This window comes from Pseudonaja textilis, chromosome 1 (genome assembly GCF_049901715.1).
Source record: "Pseudonaja textilis isolate UNSWEBS1 chromosome 1, rPseTex1.2, whole genome shotgun sequence".
NCBI lineage: Eukaryota > Metazoa > Chordata > Lepidosauria > Squamata > Elapidae > Pseudonaja > Pseudonaja textilis.
The window spans coordinates 221,688,260-221,700,693 of record NC_141990.1 but is presented as its reverse complement, the minus strand read 5'-3'; the positions used below and the strand labels follow the sequence as shown (position 1 = coordinate 221,700,693).

Genomic DNA, 12,434 nt, shown 5'->3' with positions numbered 1-12,434 from the left:
GGGTCTGGCCATTTGTGTGGGATTATCCATTACACCCAAGTTTAAATTAGAAATGTAAGAGAGTTATGTTAGCCCACCTGCAAAGGGTACATTTTAGCCAAGATTTCAACTCACCCTGACATGCCACTTCAAACGCCATCTTAAATCACTTCAATGATTCGCCATCTTAAATCACCGTGCAGTTGAAATACAACATTTATTTTGAGAGCAGTGGACACAGTGAGTGTGAGTGCTTAGGTCAAATGACCCTCCTTGTGAAGGTTTGGATATCCTGCTCCATGCACTTGTTCTCAAAGGTGTGTCTCTGCATAAAGCCACTGTTTCTTAATACTGACTGCTTGCAGAATGGACCAAGCTGAATCCCAGATTGTACGTCATCACTTTTGAGACATTAAGAGAGATGTGGTTCTTCGTTTAATAGTTTGGTGTTGAGATAACATTCTTCTACAAGTTAAGAGGTCAAAAAGCACATCAGTTTTATTAAACCTGATGAAGGTGGAGTTATTTCTGCAACTCAAGAGTGATGTTGGTGCTTATTGACTGCATATGTTACCATGTGCTACGATTGATGCGCTATGAGGGGTCTTTGATGCACTATGAGGGGTCTTTGATGCTCTCTGAGCTTGATTGCTTTCTTACAGATGTTTCATTATCCAAACTAGGTAACATCATCACCACTAGCACTGATGATGTTATCTAGTTTGGATAATGAAACATCTGCAAGAAAACAACCAAGCTCAGAGAGCACCATGGAGCCCTCGTTTCAACCTTGAACTACAAATAGTGAACTACAAACATCTAGAAACAAGTAAAGTAATAACTAGCAGTCAGCACAGGTTTGTTAAAAAGATCATGCCAAACCAATCTTATTTCATTCTTCAACATAGTGACTAAATTAGTAGACCAGTGAAATACTGTGGACATAATATGTTTAGATTTCAGCAAGGCATTTGACAAAGTAGACCACAACCTACTTCTTAGTAAGCTAGAAAAAAGTGGAAGAGATAGCACCACCACTAGATGGACTCGCAACTGGCTGACAAACCATACTCAATGAGTAGTCCTTAATGGGTCCAAGTCTACATGGAGGGAACTAAGTAGTGGGGTGCCAGAAGGTTCTGTCTTAGGCCCAGTCCTCTTCAATATCTTCATTAACAACTTAAATGAGGGAATAGAAGGGGAACTTACCAAATTTGCAGTTGATACTAAGCTGGTAGGAATAGCTAACACCTAAGAAGATAGGCTCAAGATCCAGATGGATCTTGACAGACTAGAACACTGGGCCATATCTAACAAAATAAAATTCAGTGTAAAGAAAAGTAAAGTCCTACACTTAGGCAAGAAAAACCCAAAGTACACATAAAGACTGGGTGAAAACAGGCACAATAGCAGTAACTGTGAGAGGCATCTTGGAGTCTTAGTAGAAAACCAGCTAAATATGAGCCAACAGTGCAGCAGCAGCCAAAAAAGCTATTGCAATCCTAAATTGCATTAACAGAGGGATAAAATCAAGATCAAGTGAGGTACTAATACCACTCTATAAAGCCTTAATAAGACCACACCTAGAGTACTGCATCCAGTTTTGTTCACCACATAATAAAAAGATGTTGAGACTCTAGAAAAAGTACAGAGAAGAGCAACCAGGATGACTAGAGGACTGGAGGCTAAAAGATATGAAGAACAGTTAAAGGAACTGGGCTTGTCTAGTGAAGAGAAGGACCAGGGGAGACATGATAGCAGTCTTCAAATATTTGAGGGGCTGCCACAGGGAGGAAGGGGTCAAGCTATTTTCTAAAGCACCCGAAGGCCAAACAAGGAATAATGGATGAAAACTGAACAAGGAGAGATTTAACCTGGAAACAAGGAGAAACTTTCTGACAGAACAATCAACCAATGGAACAGCTTGCCCTCGGAAGTTGTGGGAGCACCATCACTTGAGACTTTCAAGAAGAGATTGGACTGCCATTTGTCAGAAATGGTGCAGGGTCTCCTGCTTGGGTGGGGGGTTGGACTAGATGACCTATAATGTCTCTTCCAACTCTGATTATCTCTTATCTGTTATATTCCCCTTTATTGGCACTATGTACTATCACAGAAGTAGTATTGCACAAAGAATAATTACAGTCTGTATTATACCTGCAAATATTACATTCAGAGCTGTGTGCTAACTAGAATGCTGGTATGAGTAAATGTCCAGTGTCTTTTTTATATATATATATCGAATTTTAGTTTTGTATATAATCACAACATGAAGGAGAAAAATAGTGAAATATTTCCATGGTGGGTAGATCAGAACAATTGCTGCACATCGTGGGGATATTTTAGAACGGAATATTAGCCCTAATTTCTAGCTCTGCATCTAATCTGAATCTTTAGAATAACTTTGGCAAACCTTTGTTAAAAATAAAGGAATGTAATTACTGGGAGGGGGGGCTGTCGAGATACTTAAATCTTTCGTTTTGTGTGTTTTGCCTTTTGTTTTTGAAATATGTGGACCAGATATTCCCTTCCAGAATGCAAATACAGATACTTTACAGTTTGAGAAAATGTTTTCTAAACTGGTGGGCATTGTGACTTCTTTCCTCCTCCCCAGCTTCTACAAGGCACAGGTATATATCTACTGACACAGTGGAATCACTGGGAAGGGGGCACCTAGAACTTTGCCCTCCTGTTTTGCTTTTGGAGTGCCTTGTTTTTGCACCTCTTTAGAGAAAACCATACAAACTATGGACACCATGAATGCCACAAAACTGGAAGTGGGAACTGTATGCAGCACAGCAATGCACTTATAAGACATGCCCTGCAAATTAAGCCAAGGATCTTGAAGTTCATCAAATCAACTGTTTTAGTTACTAGGTTGAAATAAAAGATGAATCCATTTTCATATATAATAAGCATTCAAAAATGCATTTGGATTGCTCATTCTTCCTATTAGCATTATTTCTGAACCAAATCTTTATCTCATTTGTAAGTGCGGGAGGGGAACTGTATAAATATTGAGCTCCCTGAGACCGAAGCCCATGTTAATATTATGCACTCCAGGTCCAACAAACTTTTCAGAAGAGCCGGCGCTTACCCAAAGTTCGCCATCTTTGGAAGGAAGTCATTGAAGAAGTGTTGGTGATACAAGTTTCACTGACATCTGTCCCTAACTTATAATGTTAAAATATCGAAACTATTGGGAGATTCCATAGTCAATAACACCTTAGGATTTTTTTTTTTAGAAGGTGACAACATTTTTGGTGTTTATAAAAGAGAATAGTTGTAGCTCAGGATTGAAACAAAGGGTCCTTGGTGCTCCCTGAGCTTGCTTGTTTTCTTGCAGAGGTTTCATTACCTAACTAGGTAACATCAGCAGCATTAGCACTGATGATGTTGCCTAATTAGGTGATGAAATGTCTGTAAGAAAACAAGCAAGTTCAGGGAGCATCTTTTAGCTCCTTTTTCAGACATTTTCAACAATGCAGTTGACTGAAAATGTCAATCTAGGCAAGCTCTCTCCTTCTGGTGTATAGTAGGATAAATCATGTTTCTTTTATTTCTAAAAAGTCGGAATATATGGAATTAGATCCTTTGGGAAGATTAGACCCATATTATCAGTAGATTCTGCCTCTTAAAATGTGCTTTCCCCTAAGCATGGTTAACTGTGTTTCACAAATCTGGCTGATTACCAGATGGAAGCTACCATGTCTCTGCTGCAATTTGTGGTGATCTTTGTGCAGCCAGGGTTGTTTGCAGAGAGTGGTCAAAAAAGTCAAGATGGCAGCCATGACAATGTAATCAGAGCTTTGTCTGCTTTTTATGTGTACAATGTATACAACACACATATCTAACCTGCACAAGTTCAATCACTGTTAATAACAGCCATCCTGTGATCATCCCTATCTGCGGCCCACATATTAGTATCCTTACTCTCTCTATCTGTTAAAATATACACCTTCATTTCATTAGTGTTTCAGAGCTGAAACTGGGTCCTTGGCTTAGTTAAGTAATGAACAGTAGATAGTTGGGCATGAATCACATTAATACTTCCATTCCTCGCCAATGATCTCAGCCTGCCAGGCTGGGCGTAAATCCCATTTTACCTTCACAGCCTCCTTGAACTCAAGGTCACATGTTTCCATAGTTGAAACTGGTGCTGCTATGAATGTTTACTTTATGACATAAACTAAACATTCACAGCAGCATATGTTTATCAACTAAATCCTGAGTTCAGTGTAACTCATGCTCTACTTTTCTGTAAATAGTGCTGCACTCAGATCATTATAACCGAACTGCTTTTTAGATATTTGACATGGGTTCTTTTTTATTATTATTATGGAGCAACGAGAAGGGGGCAGGAATAAGTCCATTATTAAAATTGAGGAGAGAAGCTACTTTCACGGCTTCTCCCGACCACTCATTTTCAGACAGAAATATAACAAACAGTCCGCGGGAAACTCAGATTTAGTAGTTTGTTTGAGAAGAAAAGACGCGTCAGCTAGGACCCGGGGGAAGTCTGCTAGTAAGTACAGTACTGGACATGGGCGGGGTTTTAGGCCCGGTGGAGCCCGCGCAGCCTGCCGCGGCTTCTGCTGCGCTACGGAGACGCGCTGCGCCGGGCTGCAGTCACTCGTGCAAGCAAGTGTGGACGTTACCCGGCAGGGCGTTTGAAAATCTTTGGGGCCGGGTAAGTTAAAGCAGCAGCGCCTGAGTCCCTGTCCCGGCAAGCAGGACGTGGGCGAGGTGAAGGGGTCAAGAGTCGCTTCTCTGCGGAGCGCTCGCCAAATCCTTCCTGCGCCCGGAGACGCGCAACCCCAGTCTGCGGGATCGCACGGGGAAAGGCGGGGGTGCGGGGTTGGGCAACGTTTCCACCTGTAAAGGGTGACCCAAGATCCTCACCTCCGATTCTCAGCACGTTATTACCTGGGTTGGTTTTTGTTCAGAACCCGGCCAGGACTTGCTTCTTCCAAGACCCGCACAAGGTATAGATCGGTTTAGAGTTACTTTCAGGTAGGTCGGAGTGCAATTGGCCGTGATGGCTGCGGACGATGGGAGGTCGCGAGCCGAACCAAGCATCGCTGCCCTAAGGATGCAAGAGCCTCCTGGCCGTTTTCCTTTGCTCCCACCTAGTACCCCGGTTTTATTGTTTTTCCCTTAATCCAGTGCAAGAGCATCGGACTGGATTGAAAACACTGGGCAAAGGGCTGTTTGCAGCATTAGTGGAATTCGGCGGGGTGCGGGGGATCGGGCATGTTTTGGAGTCCTGGGTCTGTCACCATAACCCACGTGGCCTGGGTTGGAGCTCCCGCTGTTAGCCTTGAACTCCCGGGAGCGTCCTTGGTCGAGTTTCCATTTTCTCTGTGAAAGTTTACAGGCCTTGGAAAAACAGCTGATACTTGTTTTGGAGATGGCCTTGAGGAAAATTGCAAAGCACTGGTCTGCACCTTGCCTATAAACTGCCCCCCCACCCCCACCCCCAAAATGTAGGCATAACAACATAACATTCAAGTACCATTTAAATATCCCGTACTATTAAGTACAGAGGGAAATAAAGGAGGAGAAGCAAACCCTGGATTGCAAATGTCAGTCTTGTGAGCAGAAGTAGAGATCTGTTCCTGACTCTTAAAAAGATGGTATTCCAGGAAAGCAGGAGAATCCTAATTGGGCAAGAAATTCAGGCAATGGAAAATCTAGCTTCATGAAAAGTCAAAAGAATATCTCCTTAATAAACCTATTTGGTTGTTGCTTTATGTGTGTGTGTGTGTGTGTGTGTATGTATGTATATGTATGTATGTATATATATGTATGTGTGTATATATATATATATGTGTGTGTGTGTGTGTGTGTGTGTGTGTGTGTGTTTTCTTAAGTTTTTGCAGGTACTTACATGTATGGTGTTCAGCTTTGTTTGGGTATTTTCCCACGTCATTGTAGTTGTGCTTTTAAAGTTGTAGCAACATTTCGGCAGAATCTCATCTGCCATCAACTTTAAAAGCACAACTACAATGACGTGGAAAAATACCCGAACAAAGCTGAATACCATACATGTAAGTACCCGCGAAAACTTAAGACAACAAATATATATATATACATACATATATACATACACACACACACAGACACACACACAGACACATAGAGCAACACTCAGATAGGTTTATTCAGGATATTTCTTTCCTCTTCAATAACAAAAGCACTTTCTGCAGTTCCCAGAAGTTTTGTCCAGCAGGTGTTCACCACATATGTTGAGACTACAAAAATAGGAGCAATCACAGTAGCTTGGCCTCTATTACAAGTTGGGGATCATACACATAACATGATATTATGTGTGATCAAGTCAGTGTCAACTTTTAGCAACAGCATGGACGATGATCTGTCCCTAACCGGGCCCTCCAGGTCTTTCAGTAGGCACTCATCGCTGTTGGAGCTGAATCCATACAACTTTGCTTCTGGTCATCCCTTTTTTCTTTTCTTTTCAGCTTTCGAGCATTACAGCCTTTTCCAAAGAACTAGGTCTTCTCATAAATTGTGTGAAGTAGGATAATTTCAGTGTTGCTAATACATATAGAATACCTATACTTGATAATGATATAAAAATAACATCTAAAACAAATGTAAACACAGAGTTGATACCCTTGCTATGCCAAAGGTGTGGTTTTAGGGTGGCTGGTCTGCTGCCCCTTTTTTTGTTGGAAGTTGCTGCGGGATTTTTTTTTTAAATTATCATTTTATTATGTTTTTAGTTCTATGATTGTAAACTACCTGGACTCTTGGGAAGTGGGTGGTATATAAACTGAATAAATGAAATAAATATTCACATCTACATTGTGAATCTGTAATGTGAATAACTTGTTATATCAGTGGGGTTGAAGTTCTATGTAATGTGTCTAAACTTATTTCTTCTTCTGTTTTTTTTATTGGTGTCTCCACAGTTTCTCACCCAGCAAGATGGTGGTGTTACACAGCTATTGTGAGGGAAATGAGTCCCTGGCACAAGCATGGACCCAAGAGGGATTGTCCCCCTGCTTCTACTTCACACTGGTCCCTGCAGTGCTACTCAGCGTCTGTCTCTTACTGGGTGCTCTACAGTATACCTGTTATGTTCAGTTCAGCCGCACTATGGAACCAAAGTATATCCCTCGCTCCCGCCTGTACTATACCCAAATCCTAGTCTCTCTACTTCTTGCCCTGATGCCCTTCTGCACTTTCCTGTGGCAGGTGGTGGGCTCCCAAGAACTTTATGGATACATGGTGCTGAATGTTTGCTTGTCAGCCATTAGCTGGGCTACCTCGATTGGGCTGCTGCATCTGGAACGCACCAGGGTGATGGTGCAGGATCGGATCAGAGGCCATGGAGCAATCCTTCTCCTCTACTGGGCTCTAGCTTTTTCTTCTGAGAATTTGGCCTTCATTTCATGGAACAGCCCACTTTGGTGGTGGGAATTAAAAGACACTAACCAAAAGGTAGGATGGGTCAGTGATAAAATCATGGGGATGATATGGCATAGGAAGATGATGCAGTTTCCCTGGCAGTAAGGAAAGCTAATTTCTGTGTCTTGTACAGCATGGTGTACAGCAGGATTTAGTGCCAGAGTGTTGTTGGAAGCTGTTCATCTTGGAAAACTTGTTTTCTACTATCAATTTATAACTCAGCCTTATGTATCTAAGGCCTTTTCAACAAATCATGGCTCAAGTTGTGACTCAGTATATATGAACACAGGTAGCTCAGTGGTTAAGATGCTGAGCTTGTTGATCAGAAAGGTCGGCAATTCAGCGCTTCAAATCCCTAGCAATACGTAACGGAGTGAGTTTCTGTTACTTGTCCCAGCTTCTGCCAACCTAGCAGTTTGAAAGCATGTAAAAATGCACGTAGAAAAATAGGGACCACTTTGGTGGGAAGGTAACAGAGTTTTGCACGCCTTCACCATTTAGTCATGCCGGCCACATGACCATGGAGACATCTTCGGACAGTGCTGGCTCTTGGGCTTTGTAACGGAGATGAGCACCGCCCCTAGAGCCGGAAACAACTAGCACATATGTGCGAAAGGAGCCTTTACCTTACCTTTATATATGAACCATCATAGTTCATGTTAGTAAGCAGAAAATAAATTTCATGTGCAGCACTAAGTTATGAAAATCAATTATATTGAACAAATATCAGTAATCTATTTTGAAAGTAGAGAGTTTTTTTAGTCAATAATGTGTTGCTTACTTGAGCTTCGTTTGATCCTTTCTAGATCCTGCCATATTTATAATAGACAAGGCTTTATAACTTTGAAGGTCTAATGAAGACAGACAAATTAGAAATGATTTGTTACAGACACATGTTGAATTAAGACATGGTGATACTATGTCCTGTATATATGAAGCTATTGTCCGCAATACAAATGTCAACTTTGGTGTGTATTTTAATTGTATTACAATTAATATGGGAGGGAAATAAGGTGTTTTTTTCACCTAGTGGAGACTTTTGACTTGCCATGCAATTGAAGATATCCTATATCAGAGATGTTTAAGTTTGAGACTTATAGGAGATTTATTAATAGGCTGAAATTTTATAGAAAATAAAGAAGGAGATGAGCTAGCATTGAATGAATCTGCCAGAAGTTGCCCGTGGCGCAAGCTCTTGCTTATTTCTTTTTTCGTCTTCGTTTTCCTCAGGACAGCATGTTTTTGCTGAATCATTGTTGCTTAATCATCATTACTTAACAGTTTCACATGAGGGCAAGGAGGGCAAATCACTTTCTGTTTAAATGTTGATAATAGAGATATTATGCATATTCCCTTACCAAGCAGGTCTAGCCACAAGCTGAATTCTCATTTCTTTGTTCTGGCAAGAATGTACAAGAGTTGAAGGCTTGCTTCCTCTTCTCCTCTCTAGGAACATCATGAGACAAAAGGGCATCTCTCTGATCTCTGAAGATCAGTTTGCCTGGACCTAAAACTTGAAAAACAAGACAGAATGTAATTCCATCTGTAGTGCAGACGATTTACTGGTTTATTAGTTTATTAATGAGTTTCCCATCACTTCCTTCCCATGTTTGTGGCCCGCAACTCTTTACTGCACATCAGAATAAATGGTATTGGGTTTATGTTGGGTTCATAGTGTGGCTCTCTATACTTTATAGCATTTATAGCAATGAGCCATGGTGGCTCAGTGGTTAGAGTGCAGTACTGCAGGCTACTTCTGCAGACTGCCAGCTGACTGCAATTTGACAGTTCAAATCTCACCAGGCTCAAGGTTGCCTCAGACTTCAATCCTTCTGAGATGGGTAAAATGAGGACCCAAAATTGTTGGGGGCAATATGCTGACTCTGTAAACCACTTCGAGAGGGCTGTAAAAGCACTGTAAAGTGGTATATAAGTTTAAATGCTTATTGCTTATCAGAGATAATGGGGAGTTGGAATTCAAAAATGTCTGGAAGGTCACAGGGTCTTCTAATTTGCATTTGTTACTAAGCTACCTATCTGAATTACAGTACTACTACAGCCCAACTTCAGGTTTGTTTCTCTGAGTAGTCAGATATGCCAATACACTGCCAGTTTATACAATCACCTTAAAAGTCGGAACTTGGATGTAACTATCACTGATGGGTCCCCACGTAAATTTACAGGTAGTCCTCAACTTACAACAGTTTGTTTAGTGATCATTTGAAGCACTGAAAAAAGTGACATGATGCTTTTTCACACTTATGACTGTTGCAGTGTTGCAGAATCCCATGGTCACATGATTTAAATTCAGATGCTTGAAAACTGCTTCATATTTGACAGATTGACGGATTATGACGGATGCAATGTCCCTGGGTCATGTGATCACATTTTGCTACCTTCCGACTAGCAAAGTCAACGGGGAAGCCAGATTCACTTAATAACCATGTTACTAACTTAACAACTGCAGTGATTCACTTAACAAATGTGGCAAGAAACATCCTAAAATGGGACAAAGCTCACTTAACAAATTTCTCACCCAGCGATATAAGTGTTGGGCTCAATTGCAGTTGTAAGTCGAGGACTACCTGTATAAGGTGTGGCAAGAGCTGGAGTAGCAGCTGTTGGTTTCTTATCCCTTTGCATATTGTATAAAGTTAAAGTAAGTGACCCTATTTTCTTGGAAAAAATTGAAAACAAACCTGAAAAAGGTGGGGGAGAAGCCTGAAAATGATTCATAAGGACAAATACAATCATTTATAGCTTTGCTTTCCAAAGGAAAATTCAAGAGCGACACTGAGGGAATATATAATTAAATAAATGAGCAGGGGACTAGACTAGTAGACCTCCAAGGTCCCTTCCCGCCTATTCTATTCTGTTCTATTCTATTCTATTCTATTCTATTCTATTCTATTCTATTCTATTCTATTCTATTCTATTCTATTCCTATACTAATACTAAAACTAATACTAATACTATACAATACTTACTATACTATACTTACTATGCTATCTAAAGGACAGATTTCTGGAACAAAGAATATGTGCTCACTGAAGGTTAAGAATGCCAAAACATAAGTGGCATCTGAGGAGAAGTAGCAGTAACAATGCTTGGCTTGTTCAGATTGTCCCTGGAGAGCAAACTGTCAGTGAGATGGTCCCCGAAGACTCATCTCCCATCTGTTTAATAGCCCACATTTAAATGCTAGCTTCTCCTGGCCCTGATCCCTTCTCTTGCCTTGCCAGCTCAGTCACATGACTGAGGGCTCCTGTGCTGCACTTGCAGGCCTCACGGGACAGGAAGAGGCGTGAAGGAGCAACAGGAAGTACCTTCCCCCAGGTAGTGGAATCAGTGCCTTGGGGGCGGGGGGGTGTCAGGATTACCACTAAACGCTCCCTAAAACTACTGGGAGGGACTGTCTCTGGGATTTGCTACAAAAAAAAAGGGAAATGTGGAGCCTTTTTGTAATTGACGGAGTTCTCTCTCTTCTTGGCTACAGTATTCATAAACTAGTGTTTTCAATGTTTTGACCATCGTTTTGGTGGACCAATCTTTGATCGAGCGCGTTTAGTGTGTATGTTTAGCCAGTGAAATGCCAGCTTCTCCTCCGTTTGACGTTGGAATCGGGCGTTGGAGAAGAAGTGCTGCCTACTGGTTTGTAGCCATTGGAGGGGTGGGCAGGAACAAGGGGAGCTCTTGCTGAAGGGTGCCACTGACCTGAATCCACTCCCCCCCAGGTCCAATTCAGCCTGTGGTTCCTGCGTTACATCAGTACCTTCACCCTCTTCGTTTTGGGGATCAAGGCCCCAGGGCTGCCCCGAAAACCATACATGCTTTTAATCAATGAAGATGAGCGTGATGTGGAAATCAACGAGGTGAGTTTCTTTTCCTCTATCCAAGATAAATCTTGCTGTTTTTTTAAAAAATTTATTTGAAGAGAAGTGCTTCAGAGCTTGTGGGGCCCAAATGTAGCTCCTTTCAGCAACTCTTTAAAGTAGCTATTATCAATATGCTAACTACCTTTATTCTCCCCCACCCCACGCCATCTGCCAGCAATAGGTGGTGAGAGGGAGGTATCACTCAGAAAATGGCAAGGGACTTGTCATAGAAAATCTTGCCAGGTCCCATCATACTCTTCACTACATTGATGGGTTTTATGAGAGTTTAGTTCAATGCATCTGGAGGATTCCCATTCCTGGTTGCCAGGTTGCTGATCTCGATTGGAGATAGGATTGGGATTAGATTATTTTTTTATGTACTAAGAGCTTTTACTTGAACCCAAATGCTCCCAACCTAGTAAATAGGCAGCTGCTTGATATGCCAAAAATCCAAAATTCAGCTAAAACTGACTCAAGCAATGAGAACTTCTGACTAAAACTCTGAAAAGCAAAAGAAAGCTTGATGAAAAGGTGTGGTTTTTTTTCAGCCTTATACCACTGTAGAAAGCCCAGGGACTTTAACTCAGGATTTGTAACAATAAAAATAAATTAATCCCTTACTGTGAGCATACCAAATCAGATAACCAGTGATGGAGCCGCTCCTGCTGAATTTCTCAAGATCATTCAGCTCTACAGGAGCCTCTGTTATTGTACTCTATTATCAAAGATGCCCAGACTTTAAAGAGAAAGAAGAATAAAGGAAAAATGTACAGTTGTTACAACATGAACATACTATGAGGCTAATCCAGTGGCTTTGAGTCAAACTGGTAGTTAATCTACCAGCAGCTCTTTGTACATGCTATTCAGAAACTAACCAGGCTTAATGAGAAAAGGCTGAAATAATGCTTGCAGATGCTCAAGACTCTGTAGGAAATATGAGTACTATGTTTGTAATACATATGTCTATCTAATAAATGGCTATTTTTCTACAGAATTTGAAGTAGTGTGATATCTAAGTTTCATATCAATAAATGCCTCCTTGAAAGAAGCCAGATAGGGGTTTGGTCTCTATCCCTTGATATGCTCAGATATTTTGAAACTATTTACTCCCACATAATTGACTTCTAGTCATGTGTGTTAGATTAT

General features: G+C 41.2%; 1 protein-coding gene across 3 annotated transcripts in view; it reads left to right on the top strand.

The window, feature by feature from the left end:
- Window positions 1-4,520: 4,520 nt before the first annotated feature.
- The window catches only part of ABCB6 (ATP binding cassette subfamily B member 6 (LAN blood group)), a 36,837-nt gene continuing 28,923 nt past the window's right edge, over window positions 4,521-12,434 (top strand). The window contains exons 1-3 of one of the 3 annotated variants that reach the window (XM_026708015.2): window positions 4,521-4,669; window positions 6,915-7,446; window positions 11,148-11,285. In XM_026708015.2, the coding sequence (XP_026563800.2) occupies window positions 6,931-7,446; window positions 11,148-11,285 (654 nt within the window). In that variant the 5' untranslated portion in view covers window positions 4,521-4,669; window positions 6,915-6,930. Of the gene's footprint in view, window positions 4,993-6,914; window positions 7,447-11,147; window positions 11,286-12,434 lie in introns of all 3 variants that reach the window. The other 2 variants (XM_087920595.1, XM_087920594.1) reach the window with 2 other exon arrangements.